The sequence below is a fragment of the Cydia fagiglandana genome, chromosome Z (genome assembly GCF_963556715.1).
Source record: "Cydia fagiglandana chromosome Z, ilCydFagi1.1, whole genome shotgun sequence".
Classification (NCBI taxonomy): Eukaryota; Metazoa; Arthropoda; class Insecta; order Lepidoptera; family Tortricidae; genus Cydia; species Cydia fagiglandana.
In genome coordinates this window covers 4,743,455-4,758,454 of record NC_085959.1, presented here as the reverse complement: position 1 = coordinate 4,758,454, position 15,000 = coordinate 4,743,455, and the positions used below count along the sequence as shown (strand labels likewise).

General features: G+C 41.5%; 1 protein-coding gene and 1 long non-coding RNA gene across 2 annotated transcripts in view; one reads left to right on the top strand and one right to left on the bottom strand.

Moving 5' to 3' along the window:
* LOC134678730 (CUB and sushi domain-containing protein 3) overlaps positions 1-2,115 on the top strand; it is a 105,406-nt gene extending 103,291 nt beyond the window's left edge. Inside the window, exon 12 of the mRNA XM_063537402.1 lies at positions 345-2,115. Coding sequence (XP_063393472.1) covers positions 345-675 — 331 coding nt within the window. The 3' untranslated portion in view covers positions 676-2,115. The remainder of the gene's footprint in view (positions 1-344) is intronic.
* Positions 1-15,000, bottom strand: part of LOC134678783 (uncharacterized) — a 101,711-nt gene that overhangs the window by 67,340 nt on the left and 19,371 nt on the right. The gene's annotated exons all lie outside the window — the stretch shown is intronic.

Genomic DNA, 15,000 nt, shown 5'->3' with positions numbered 1-15,000 from the left:
TTGAGCACAAGCCCTTGGCAACATACTGATTCTTGTTAGGCACAGTTGCTGATGCCTACGCACATCTTTTGTTCTCATAAAAAGCTTGAAATGCAACGGTTTTATTATATGGTTTCGGATGCAACAATACAGCCATATCAAAATTACATTTGAATAATTCATTTCTTTTTTGTAATTTTGCAGTATACCTAAGATGGGTTAAATGTGATGACCACTTACGTATATTTAAGCCACAATAAAACAATCCTGTCATACAAACGCGATAGGTTCTGGCCACAACAAAGCATCCGCAGTCATGTTTTAAAACCAATCCTTCCCGTTGTAACCCATAATTATCCTTGCAGAAAGCACCACGACGGCAAACGGTACCGCCACCACGTGTCGCCCGACTGCAACACGGTCGCCTCCCTCGACTCCTCGTCATCAGAGTCCCGTTCGGGGCTGAACAGGTACTACAGGCAAGCTTGGGAAGAGCTGCACGAAGCAACGGGCGCTAAAGGGAGAAGACACGACAGGGAAGCGCCGAAGGACGGGTCGGAACTTGTCGTGGCAGACGTGTACCCGGCTCCGAGGGACAAGAGGAGACACCATCACCATCACCATCACCGCCAGCCGAGGCATCCGGACTGGCATTCGCCGCATCGTCCGCAGCACAATCATAAGCCTAGGTATTAGCAGTTGTAAAAATCGTTTCAGTCTGCCGTTTATAAATCATTAGTGTGTTTGTGCCCATCACATCCGTGTTTCAAGTATGGGAGGTAGGTACTTAAAACAGGCAAATTTCGCACTGTATGTGTTATTTTCTTGCTTTAACTATGATCGAATTTGACGCAACGCAATTTTAACGCAACTTTGCCCTGTCACTTAATTACCTACCTACCTTTGTAAAAATTCACCAAGTGGCAAAGTTAGACGTTTTCACGACACTGAAATTCAAGGTTGGAATGATTCGCCTAAACTAAGGCTGAAATGGTTTTTTTGACACCGTAATTTAAATATTGCTTCCATTGGGTCGAAATGGTGTTAGAGTGTAGATGATGAACGTACCTATAGGTATTAAATGTCATTTGTGTTATGTTGACCGGTTACTATCGCCTTAGGGCAAAATCATATAAATAATTATCGTGTGATGAATGCATTAAGAATGACTGTGCTAGTCCTATTGGTAGAGGAAAATGTCGGGTCAACAAAGCGCAGTGTGACCAACCGTAAGATGACATGACTTTGTACAAAGCTCGTCTGTTTATAATTACATAGTACAGTTTAACGTTACAAAGAAGGTAGTGTCTTATAAGGTATATATATATATATATATGTATATCGATCTTATAATGAAACGGTTTTTCCGATACATATTTACGTAAAACTTAGTATTTGACCATTATTTAGTGAACATCAGAACGACACATCTACCAAGTTTCTAAAAATTCTTAGTTATCTCTACCAAGTAAAATAGATTTACCTAAAGCATAAGTAGCTAATTAGTGTTATTTATATTTAGGATCAATTAACTACCTAGCACTAGCATACTGTAAAATTGTAAAGCAGGTAATTAAAAGTTATTTAGTTTAATGATAAAATTCATGTAATACCGTGAAGACTCTCAAATTTGTCCATATGATATTTGATAACTGGACCAGTTGTCAAAAATATGAATCAGTATTTTTTTTTGTAAAATACTTAGTAGGTATACATGTATATGTTTTCTACTCTGAAAGATTGAACACGTTTTCAAGACACACTGCGACATGCAAACATGTCTCTCTTGATTGAACACGTTTTCAAGACACACTGCGACATGCAAACATGTCTCTTTTGATTGAACACGTTTTCAAGACACACTGCGACATGCAAACATGTCTCTCTTGATTGTCCTTCCACGTAGTAACGAATCAACAATTATGACTCTATATATTTAATAGAATTCAATAATTGGCTACTTATATATTCGTATTATTGGACTGATTACTTATAATTATTGTCGTATATTTTTCTCATAAGAGGGAAGAATACCTTCTACGTCCATGTCCATTAAATATTTTCCATTCTCCATGGTTTAGAACAGGTCTCCAATTTTTTTTTACCTGAGGGCCATATTGCGCCTCAGAAACTTTCGCCGAGGGGGGGGGGGGGTATTTCTGCTGTTAGGGCGGGCCAAGTCCCTGGAGCCTGGCTCCTGCGGGCCGGATTGGAAAAATTTGCAATAAGTAAATAATAATAATAAAAAGCTTAACCTACAATATATTATCCTGAAGCGAAGCGATCGACATCAAAATCAAAGTGATTTGTTAATATTTAGTTAATGGAAACCGCTTTCTCCCAAAATAGAAAATTCATAGAAAAAGTCCCGTTATTTCGTTATATTAGGATCGCAAAGCTTTTATACCGTCTTTGATGTCTTTAGTGAAATAAATATTTCACTAAAGACATCAAAGACGGTATAAAAGCTTAAAATTTGTCTGATATCCGTCAGTGGCAATGTTATCCGTCAGTGGAAGTGAGATTATTTAGATATATACCTATGATATAATATGTATTAACACATTCAGTGCTGAAAACCCGACTATCGGGTATTTTATGATTTCATTCCCAGGTCGGACGACGCGATAGCCGGGATCGTGGTACTACTGCTTTTAGCTGGTTTGTTACTGCACGCCGTTGTATGCCATGCACTTTGCGACTATGCGCTGAAACTTGGCGCACTTGGTTCTTAGCTGAACTTGAGCAGTTTTTTTTTTATAGAAAGTCCATTGTTTTTGTTCTAAAAATAGATTCCTCATCCTTAATTATCCGAAAATGATATATCACATGCCCTAATAGGTATAGTTTTAGAGAAATGTTGCTCCGAGTAAAGCGCGGCAGCGTTGAACTTCCCCCCTCCCCCTCACTAAATGAGACGTGGCTCTCGACGGCTCCCGGTCTGTTTCTGCTCAAGACCAGCTAAGAATCAACTGTGCCAAGTTTCAGCGCATAGTCACAAAGTGCAAGGTGTCGTGCACTAGTTAACAAACCAACTATTTATATGACGAAATTTTTGTGGCTGGGTAGCAAAGGCAATGAATGTGTTAATTATTTACTTATACATATATATAAGTGCCTTACTTGTTTACTCTTAATGGTAAAGGAAAAACTGAAGGTATTTATTAGACTGACGGTGCTTTGTTCAAAGTCTAGTACTGAACCAAATAGCTATTTAAACAATTGTTATTTGTTAATTATGTTTAGACCTTAAAATAAGAGATATAACGAACTTTACTTTCTATGTTATAATTATTAGCCTCGTGCGTGACTTTAAATTTTTTTTATATCATTATTTATATCGGTTGAACACGACACCAGAAAGAATAATAATACTTTTATAAACCTACCCATAATATTATTAAAAAATATTTAAAAAGTTGAAAATTTTTGAGCGGTTAAACACTCATATTTTTTTGGCGCGAATTCGACAGAGCTGATGACGTCACTCGGTGTGGACGCAACTGGCGCTTGCTACTTAGTGGCGAGTCAGGTTATAATGCCATCTCTTTCACTATTGGTTGGTCTTAACAATTTGTTTAAACAAGTGACGTCAGGTGGCATTTCGACTAATGGCGTTGCATTTCGCTCACTAGCTTTTCGCGGGCAAATTTTTGTACTTTTTGTTTATTATTTTAAGCAATTATACTTGGTCAAGCAAATCTTGTTAGTAGCAAAAGGCGGCAAATTTGAAAAATCGCGGGTTAGCAACACTGTTTTCGAATAATTCCAAAATCACGTGTCAACTGTGTTTTATCTGTGGAATGTGGTTCATGAATGACGGCCATCATCTTGTACCTATATGTTTACATTCTGAATCGATGTTATTTCAAGAAAATTTCTGTTGTCACCATTAAATACAAATACATATATATCTTATGTAGGTTGATAAGGACTTCTACAAACGTTGCAACATAATCCATATATAGCGTGTGACAGAGACAGCATGCGCGCGCGTGCGTTAGAAAGGGATATCACGCCTTGTGGGCGTCTTTCTAAAGGAACCAATCGAGGTCGACCCCCGGCTCGATTCTTAACAGTTGTTGTACCGCGCAGACGCTGAGGCCGCTGTGCGCGAGTTCAGTTCGGTAGCCGGATTCTTATGGTATATAAACTCGTGCGCGGTAATTGCTGGCTAAATAGGAGCAACGAATTCAATCGGTCGGCCAAATGCAGTAATGTATTGCATATGGCATGCGATTATTGGTGACGTTTGGAGAGGCCATAAGAAATACTTATTATTTAGGTACCTGCTTGTATTTAGTAAAAGTATATGTAAACGTTACGACTATGATTACCTTGATCTGTTCTTATTGTTTTTTAGTTCATATTGTATTTCTTATTTACACTAGATTTTAATTAGAACCTAAGCAGTTATTCTCCACTGTACATATTGTAGGTTAAGTTATGTAAGACTAGATTGAAGTTAATCATCGTGTTCCGCTCTTTACTAAATAAATAAATTGGATGCTGATACGCAATAGTGTGTCAACACACATTAATTTTTCAATAAGATGTCAACTTAAAAAAAATTACGCATAAAGTTGACATTTTATTGCAAAATGGATATGGGATGACACATTTTTGCTAAACACCATCCTAATATGAGCTATGTAGCTATCTGTATTTATAATTATCATCTTTTGTAAACTTTGCCCAGGTACAAAACTAGAGGCCGTCTAAGCTAACTTTGCACCAATTCGAACAGAACAAAGTGAGGGAGTGTCATTATAGACATCAAATTTTCATGGTAATTTGATATTAATGACAATTGCCACGTCATTGCAAATGGCGTCCAGAGTTAGCATGGTCCGGCTCTATCCTATACGTCACGCAGAGTTAGCATGGTCCGGCTCTATCCTATACGTCACGCAGAGTTAGCATGGCCCGGCTCTATCCTATACGTCACGCAGAGTTAGCATGGCCCGGCTCTATCCTATACGTCACGCAGAGTTAGCATGGCCCGGCTCCATCCTATACGTCACGCAGAGTTAGCATGGCCCGGCTCTATCCTATACGTCACGCAGAGTTAGCATGGCCCGGCTCTATCCTATACGTCACGCAGAGTTAGCATGGTCCGGCTCTATCCTATACGTCACGCAGAGTTAGCATGGCCCGGCTCTATCCTATACGTCACGCAGAGTTAGCATGGCCCGGCTCTATCCTATACGTCACGCAGAGTTAGCATGGCCCGGCTCCATCCTATACGTCACGCAGAGTTAGCATGGCCCGGCTCTATCCTATACGTCACGCAGAGTTAGCATGGCCCGGCTCTATCCTATACGTCACGCAGAGTTAGCATGGCCCGGCTCCATCCTATACGTCACGCAGAGTTAGCATGGCCCGGCTCTATCCTATACGTCACGCAGAGTTAGCATGGCCCGGCTCTATCCTATACGTCACGCAGAGTTAGCATGGCCCGGCTCTATCCTATACGTCACGCAGAGTTAGCATGGCCCGGCTCTATCCTATACGTCACGCAGAGTTAGCATGGCCCGGCTCTATCCTATACGTCACGCAGAGTTAGCATGGCCCGGCTCCATCCTATACGTCACGCAGAGTTAGCATGGCCCGGCTCTATCCTATACGTCACGCAGAGTTAGCATGGCCCGGCTCTATCCTATACGTCACGCAGAGTTAGCATGGCCCGGCTCTATCCTATACGTCACGCAGAGTTAGCATGGCCCGGCTCTATCCTATACGTCACGCAGAGTTAGCATGGCCCGGCTCTATCCTATACGTCACGCAGAGTTAGCATGGCCCGGCTCCATCCTATACGTCACGCAGAGTTAGCATGGCCCGGCTCTATCCTATACGTCACGCAGAGTTAGCATGGCCCGGCTCTATCCTATACGTCACGCAGAGTTAGCATGGCCCGGCTCTATCCTATACGTCACGCAGAGTTAGCATGGCCCGGCTCTATCCTATACGTCACGCAGAGTTAGCATGGCCCGGCTCCATCCTATACGTCACGCAGAGTTAGCATGGCCCGGCTCTATCCTATACGTCACGCAGAGTTAGCATGGCCCGGCTCCATCCTATACGTCACGCAGAGTTAGCATGGCCCGGCTCCATCCTATACGTCACGCAGAGTTAGCATGGCCCGGCTCTATCCTATACGTCACGCAGAGTTAGCATGGCCCGGCTCTATCCTATACGTCACGCAGAGTTAGCATGGCCCGGCTCTATCCTATACGTCACGCAGAGTTAGCATGGCCCGGCTCTATCCTATACGTCACGCAGAGTTAGCATGGCCCGGCTCTATCCTATACGTCACGCAGAGTTAGCATGGCCCGGCTCCATCCTATACGTCACGCAGAGTTAGCATGGTCCGGCTCTATCCTATACGTCACGCAGAGTTAGCATGGCCCGGCTCCATCCTATACGTCACGCAGAGTTAGCATGGCCCGGCTCCATCCTATACGTCACGCAGAGTTAGCATGGCCCGGCTCCATCCTATACGTCACGCAGAGTTAGCATGGTCCGGCTCTATCCTATACGTCACGCAGAGTTAGCATGGCCCGGCTCCATCCTATACGTCACGCAGAGTTAGCATGGTCCGGCTCTATCCTATACGTCACGCAGAGTTAGCATGGCCCGGCTCCATCCTATACGTCACGCAGAGTTAGCATGGCCCGGCTCTATCCTATACGTCACGCAGAGTTAGCATGGCCCGGCTCCATCCTATACGTCACGCAGAGTTAGCATGGCCCGGCTCTATCCTATACGTCACGCAGAGTTAGCATGGTCCGGCTATATCCTATACGTCACGGCTACCAAGTATATGCGGGCGTGGCGGGTATATGTCGTATTCGGCTTAGGTACGTTTACTTCTTGTATTTTACTCTGGTGATAAAATCAACGTCAGCTTTTTCGAATTAGGTACATTCCATTGATGACCAACGCAACGTTTCTTTATAGAAAACTCTCATTTTCACCTCAGTTGATTTATAAAGAATTAAAAGGTATTATGATATTTAGTTATTAGTAATTACGACAAAGATGGGCAAAGTTACAATATTTACCGTTTTGTAAAATTACGTTAGCAATTTTATGGTGATTTGATTGTCCTTTGACACTTCCACGTGTGGTACAAAGTAATATTAATTAAATCGACTCGTGAGTAGTACAAGTCACGCTCTTATTTTGAATTTGTATGAAAAAACAATTTGTATGAAAATGTGCCATGAACGGGCAGACATGACGTAAGACGATCTGATGGTGTGTAAAAATGTATTACTGTGTACGAATAGATGTATTTGTAAATAATTTCACTGGTAACAGTTGGCGATTGATGTATATTATTTGAATTACAAACATAAGAACAACATAGGTACTTCGAGGGATTTTTTAATAGGAAATTCATACTGCTATAAATCGAGTCATACGTAATAATAATTACTATACAAGTGCGAAAAGTAGGAACTCCTTTCGGTCGTGTTTTAATTTATCGCGACTCGTTGCGAATTATCTATTCGCACGTGTATCGTACAACGTTTTACATACATATGGTATGGCCCTTTATATTTTCGATATAATCACGGAAAGTGCTAATTGCCGCACTAGCGCGGTAATGATGTCATAAAAATAACAAAGCGTAAAATACTTTTGTTGCCGACTGCACCAGCCTGTGTTATACTTACTTATGTTTATGGCTGTATAAACTTAATTATATCAGAGTATTTTAGAATTAAATATTTTGTGATAAACAATATTTGTTTTATTTACCCTTATCTGTATTCTATACTAGCTGACCCGGTAAACTTCGTATCACCTATCTATATTATGTCACCTTTTGGCACGTCACGGAACTTTTTACTATCTTTCTCTGAATTTTTCAATGTTTTGTTTTCTTACCGTTCGAACCTTCCGTAGACTTTTACAAATAATCCAATGTCAAAATTAACCAAATCGGTCCAGCCGTTTAAGAGTTTTAGCCAGACCAATATAACAGCTTTACATATATGTATATATAGATTAACACATTGACTGCCCCCAATGCGCATGTGCATTCACCATATTTCAAGTTTTGTTCCTAGGCCACACCCCTTGCAGTGAATGCGTTAATTATTACTTTGGTTCCATTGCACACAAATATCATACCCGTACCTGTATCCATTGTCTTTGTACAGGGTGTCCCATACACACACACACACACACACACACACACAGTCATTTGTACACGTCACAGTGACACTGGAGGTAGACCAGGCCAAGAGGACCCAAACCAACTGAACATGACCCCAGTAAAAGTGGCACGGTTTTCGAGTTATTGCCAAATTAAGGTTTTTCATGAATTTTTACCATTTGAACATTGTTAGTGCCAGTGTGCACTAGGAAAGGTCTCGAAGTTAGTTTTTTTCATGTGTACGACTTCATGAATAGTTAATTAAGATAACATAATAGGTATTTTATCGATAAACAATGTAAAATACAAAAAAAAGTGCTGGTTTAATCTTGAATTAAATTCACAGCGAAACATCAATATCGACTTTGACCACCTGTCGTGAAAAAAAATTACGCAACGGCTTGCAGATTTCCTAGTTTTCACTTATTTTTTATGAGGCTTTCGAAAGATATAAATTCCTATTTTTTTGCAGGAAGGTACATGTGTTATACCATTTTTGAATCTGCATATCATGCTCAATTTTTAAACGGTTTTATTTAGCTTGACCCCGTATATAGTTGTGTTTTCTCAGAGCAAAAAATGGTCAACCACGGCGTTGCATGAACAAGAGATTTCCTTTAGCAGGATTGGTCCTTAGGACCCAAGGATGGATTTAAGAAGTGAAGCCACCCAGATTTTTGATGCAGGTCGGGGGGGTTTAAGCGTCTGCGACGTTTGAGGTTAATAATTCTTTAAGTTTAGGTATTCTAAGTCAAGTTTAGTATCATTTTCAAGTAAATCAAAGAAGTAGACATAGACATAGATTTCATCAAAATCGGTTCAGCGTTTATTGATTTCCCATACAATCCTACACCTTACCTTTCATTTATAAGGTTTTTTTTTGGAATAAAAACTATCCTATGTTCTTCCCTGGGACTCAAACGATCTCTATATCAAATTTTATCTAAATCGGTTCAGCGGTTATTGAATCCCCATACAAATTTCCTCCTTCCTTTTCACACCCTTAAGGGATGATTATTGAGATTAAAAGTATGCTATGTTATTTCCTGGGACTCAAACTATCTCTGCACCAAATTTTAACTAAATTGGTTCAGAAGTTTAAGCGTGAAGAGTAATTAAAAAAAAGTATTTTTTTCATATTTTATGTGTTTTTACTTCGGAATGGTGTCATTAATATATCAGAAATTAATTCGGCACCCCTGATTTATACGAAAACGATAGCAAACTTGACCTAGTAGCTTAAATGATACAGATATCAAGATCAAGTTGAGAGCCCCCCCCCCCTAAAAATTTACATCAAAAATCACGGTGGCTCCACTTCTTGAAACCATCCCTGGGTCCTAAGGACCAATTCTGCCAAAGGAAATCTCTTGTTCATGCAACGCCGCCGTATATTAGCTCCAGCGCCATCCACTTATACATTAATTACAACACAATTTAACCGAATCAAAGATTTACTCCTCAATAAAAAAATGTTTGATGACTCCTCTACACGATGGGCCAACGCCGGCCACTCCAAGGGACGCATTTATGCGTTAGAGGGAGCAAGTGATGTTGCTATCTCATTCTACCGCATGGCTGCGTCCCTTGGAGTGGCCGGCGTTGGCCCATCGTGTAGAGGAGCCATGATACAATACATACGTCATATCATATATTTATGTTTCTTGTTAAAGTCCCTAATTTATGCACGGTTACGAGAATATACTATCTAAACCCCTCTCCCATTTGAGAATTGTAAGGAATGAAAAATAAATTATCTGTGTCTGTCTGATCGTTTTGATTTTTGCGTTTATTGTTGCCAATTTTGTATGGTAGGCGTTAGTAGGTAGGTAGCGCTGTTTTTAACGCTGTTTAAGGTAACGTTAGTTCTTATAAAAAAAACTGGTCAAGTGCGAGTCGGACTCGCGTTTCAAGGGTTCCGTACATCACACAATTTTCAAAATATTTTTGTACGTGAAACGTGACGTGAGTGAAACGTCTTGAAAAACCCGAATGGGTCAATCAAAAACCAGATGTAACATGAAGTTTTCTGGCGTGGTGGCATATCTCTACATCTCTGAAGATTAAATGCCGAACAATAGTACCTACAAGTGTCCAAATGCGTAGAGCTGAAAACTCGAGCGTCCGACGGGTCGCGCTTCCTACAACTTCCGAAAGTGTTTTAAAAGCGAAGGCCGAAGAGAGATAATACCTACAGGGCGACCAAATAATAAGTGTATTCCTGTACCCAAGGAGGTTTTGGGATTATACTGAGCAACTTTTAGTATGGGACCAACCCCGAAATCGCGAAAATAGAAGTATCCTCCCATAGAAAACGGACCAGCCAAAATGTATGAAACAGCCAAATATTTCTTCGCGATTTCAAGGTTGCACGTTGGCAACGGGAATACACTTAGTTTATTTTTTAGCCACCCTGTATACCTACTGCTTTTTAAAACACGTAACAATAGTAACCCAATCAATCAGTACAGTCAGCAGCAGAAGTTGCTAAGCGGGAGAGTGGTTTAAAATGATCTGGACGCGACTTTATAGTTAAGACAATAAGAGCATGTCAGGGTAATTTTGAACACCTCGGCCGCTTAGCAACTTCTGCTGTTGACTGTACTACAAGTACCATTGCGACTATGTGCCAGATACAGCCTAGTCGCATTTTTTGTCTTCAGTCCGACTCTCGCTTGAAGCTAAAGGCACGCCTCTTTGGGGAGCTTCGGGCCTTCGGCCTTATGCGGATATCGGCCTAGGGCCTTCGCAATAGCTGCCTACATCACGTTTCACTTAAACCATTGCGGCTGTGTCCCTAAAAAAACGTTAACCGCATTTTTGTTCTTAAATCCGACTCACGCTTGACTCTAGATTTCTGATAGGTTTTCCTGACATCTTTAGGTAAAGGACTATTTTGTGTATTTTTTTCAGAATTTTAGACCCAGTAGTTTCGGAGATAGAGGGGGGGGGGAATGGTCATTTTTTGTCTATTTTCTTGAATAACTTCTAAACGTTTTATTGTAAATTTATAAGAAAAATATATTTGAGATTCTCAAAATGAGCTCTTTCGTTTGATATGTAACACGATATAGTTTTCAAAACTTTGTTTTTTAATTTTATCGTTTACCCCCCAAAAGTAGCCCCTATGTTTAAAATTCATTTGCTGACGTTACATATCCGTCTTTGGGTCACAGACTTACATATGTGACGTTCCACGGCAAAAGGTACCTTATGGCGGCTGGCGCTTACGTCGCATAGCGCCGCAATAATATTGGAGCGGCGTTAATAACAGCGTAAGCGGCAACCGCCATAAGGTACCTTTACCCATGGGACGTCACATATGTGTACCAAATTTCAACTTAATTGGTCCGGTAGTTTCGGAGCAAATTGGCTGTGACAGACGGACAGACGGACAGACAGACGCACGAGTGATCCTATAAGGGTTCCGTTTTTTCCTTTTGAGGTACGGAACCCTAAAAACAAGTAACTATATCAAAAAAAGCAAAAACATACAGGCACCGATACTGGTAATATTGAGCTCATATAAAACAAATATTCATCTAGGGCCAAAACCCAGAGAGGAAATATCGAGAAAAATAATGAAAAGAAAATAGTGTCCGTATACAATAAATTTATTAATTTAATAATAAATGCGAACCCGCTTATCGATTATGCATCGACACACTGGACACCTAGAAATTTCAATCGAGCATTTGGCGCAAGAGATAACGTGGCCACACGGCACAAAGCACACGTTCTGCTCGCCCTCCAAACAAATTTTACACAGACTATTATTATGGCCTTCCTGAGAAGGAGGAGGTGAGTGTTGGCGCTGCGCGGCCACGGATGTGTCGTCTTTCATGCAGGCCTCTGAGATAATACGCTGTACATACATGCGTCCCTTAAATAATAGTAGGTACTCGCACTCTGAGAACCACAGGGCGTGCTGTTCCCACGGTACATGCTCCGGTTCCCAATCCTTGAGTCCGCCGCCGCAATTAAAGCACACCGTCCAGTCCCCCTTGCCGGTGTAGTAGAAGCCCGCGTCGGCTAACTCGGCGGGCCTCTGTTTCATGCTCACCGGCCAAAGGTCACGATAGGTCTTCAAACGGGCTCTTTCGGGGGAATATTCGGGATGTGCCGGATAGGTGTAGATTAGTCTCCTCTTAGCCTTGCCACGGTTGATCTTGGGACACAGGGGCATACATCCACGATGCTTGGAGACGGGGTCGTCTCCTATCTGCCAGCGCATTAATTCAACTTTGCAAAAGGCGCAGCGTACCTCGTCGCTGCGGCCCAGGTAGTAAAAGCCCGCACGCGCCATATCTATAGGCGAGAGAAAAATCAAGGGCCAACTGTTAAACGTCTCCAGCCGCGCTGTTTCGTTCCGCATGTCGGGGGGCGGTAGCGGTGGTGGCTGCGGAATTGGTAGCGGATTTAACGGTGGTTCGTTTGCTTCGACGGGTGGGGGCTGCGAAACTGGTAGTAGATCTAACGGTGATTCTGATTCGTCCTGCATGTCGGCGGCTGGCAGCGGCGGTGGCTGCGGAAGCAAGGATGCTAATTAATATGCGATTGTGTTCTACAAGCGCGCAATATGACGTACGAGGGAAGGTACAAATATTCGCGAAATGAAGTGGAAGGAGGTGAAATGGTACAAAACCTTTTTTGTTTCTCTTTTACGAGAACTCTATAGAAAAAAAAATGTAGATGGAAATTCAAAACCGTCATTTGTTTTAAAGATATCGCCCTTCAAAAAAATTATTTCGGAATAAACGTGCGACCATGGAGCATATTGAATATCGTGCCGAGATAATTTTTTTATCGAAGCAAGAAAAACCACCGCAAATTATAATAAATGAAATGAAAGCCGTCTACGGGGACCAGTGCCCTGCTAAACCATGATTTACAAGCGGCATGGCCTCTTCAAATATGGCAGAGAGTCAATTGAAGACGACCCTCGCCCAGGACGGCCGATTGAAGTCACATCGTCCGATATCGTTCAAAAAGTTGAAAAACTCGTACTAGAAGATGCTCGACTTAAAAAGAAACAATTAGCTACATTAGTTGGTGTATCAGATAAAACAATTTTGAGGATCCTAAACGACCATCTTGGCATGACAAAAGTGAGTGCTAGGTGGGTACCGAGAATGCTCAAACCGCAGCAGATGCAACGAGTTGAAGCATCGAAACAATTTTTGGATCTGTGCGGTGACAATCGAACTACGACTATAATCGACTCATGTATACCGTCAAAGAAATATTTTTCACCTTTGCCCTCAAAATGAGCCAAAATAGCCTCCTTAACTTTTTCATCGTAACAAATTTTTTTCCTCGTAGTTATTTTATTAAATTTGGGAACAAATAATAATTACTGGAGGCCGGATCCGGGCTGTAGGGTGGGTGAACCAGCGATTCCAAGCCGCACTGTTAAGAGCAGCAGTCGCAACATGGCTCTTGTGAACCGGTGCATTGTCGTGCAACAGCAACACACCTTTTGATAGTTTTCACCGCCTTTTTTCCCTAATGGCTTCACGTAGTCTTTCTAATAGCATTGCATAATATGTCCCAGTTATGTTAACACCCTTGTCCTTGTAGTCGATCATGAGAATTCCTTTTGAATCCCAAAATATGGTAGCCATCACCTTTCCGGCCGATTCTGATACCCTGAACTTCTTCGGAGGTGGTGCACCCTTCTTATGCCACTGCATCGACTCTTGTTTCGACTCAGGTTCAAAATGATGAACCCAAGTCTCATCCCCAGTCACAATTCGTTCCAATATGTGGGTAGGATTGTCACCGCACAGATCCAAAAATTGTTTCGATGCTTCAACTCGTTGTTGCATCTGCTGCTTTTTGAGCATTCTCGGTGCCCACCTAGCACTCACTTTCGTCATGCCAAGATAGTCATGTAGGATCCTCAAAATTGTTGTATCTGATACACCAACTAATGCAGCTAATTGTTTCTTTTTAAGTCGAGCATCTTCTAGTGCGAGTTTTTCAACTTTTTGAACGATATCCGACGATGTGACTTCAATCGGCCATCCTGGGCGAGGGTCGTCTTCAATTGACTCTCTGCCATGTTTGAAGAGGCCATGCCGCTTGTAAATCATGGTTTAGCAGGGCACTGGTCCCCGTAGACGGCTTTCATTTCATTAATTATAATTTGCGGTGGTTTTTCTTGCTTCGATAAAATTTTTATCTCGGCACGATATTCAATTTGCTCCATGGTCGCACGTTTATTCCGAAATAATTTGTTTGAAGGGCGATATCTTTAAAATAAATGACGGGTTTGAATTGACATCTACATTTTTTTTCTAAAGAGTTCTCGTAAAAGAGAAACAAAAAAGGTTTTGTACCATTTCACCTCCTTACACTTCATTCCGCGAATATTTGTAATACTTGAACAAAGTTTTGGTTAAATTAGAACAAATTTACCTATGTAAGTTATTGCATAATTAACTATCCTCGTATAGCTCATTTAAAAACATGCAAATGCCTGGCCGTGCAACTAGCCAGCCGTGTGTTCCAAGTTGAATGTAAGAACTTCGCTTTGTTCGCTTGTTCTAAAATTAGTGCAGTACGGAACCCTTGAGACGCGAGTTCGACTCACACTTGACCAGTTTTTTATTAACGGTTTTATGTAGCTTGACCCCGTATCTTCTTTGTATATATCTACATAAATATATGTGCTTCAAATCTTGCAATCGATTTTTCGACCACTTCTACTTAACCGATTTCGATGAAATTTGACATCCGTATCAAGTCCCCGTGACAATGACTTTTTACAATATTTTCAACCCTGGACCTTAAATTCTGATGCTGCAGAAACACTGCTTACCTTAACCGAGAGTATTACAGACTTGCTAGTT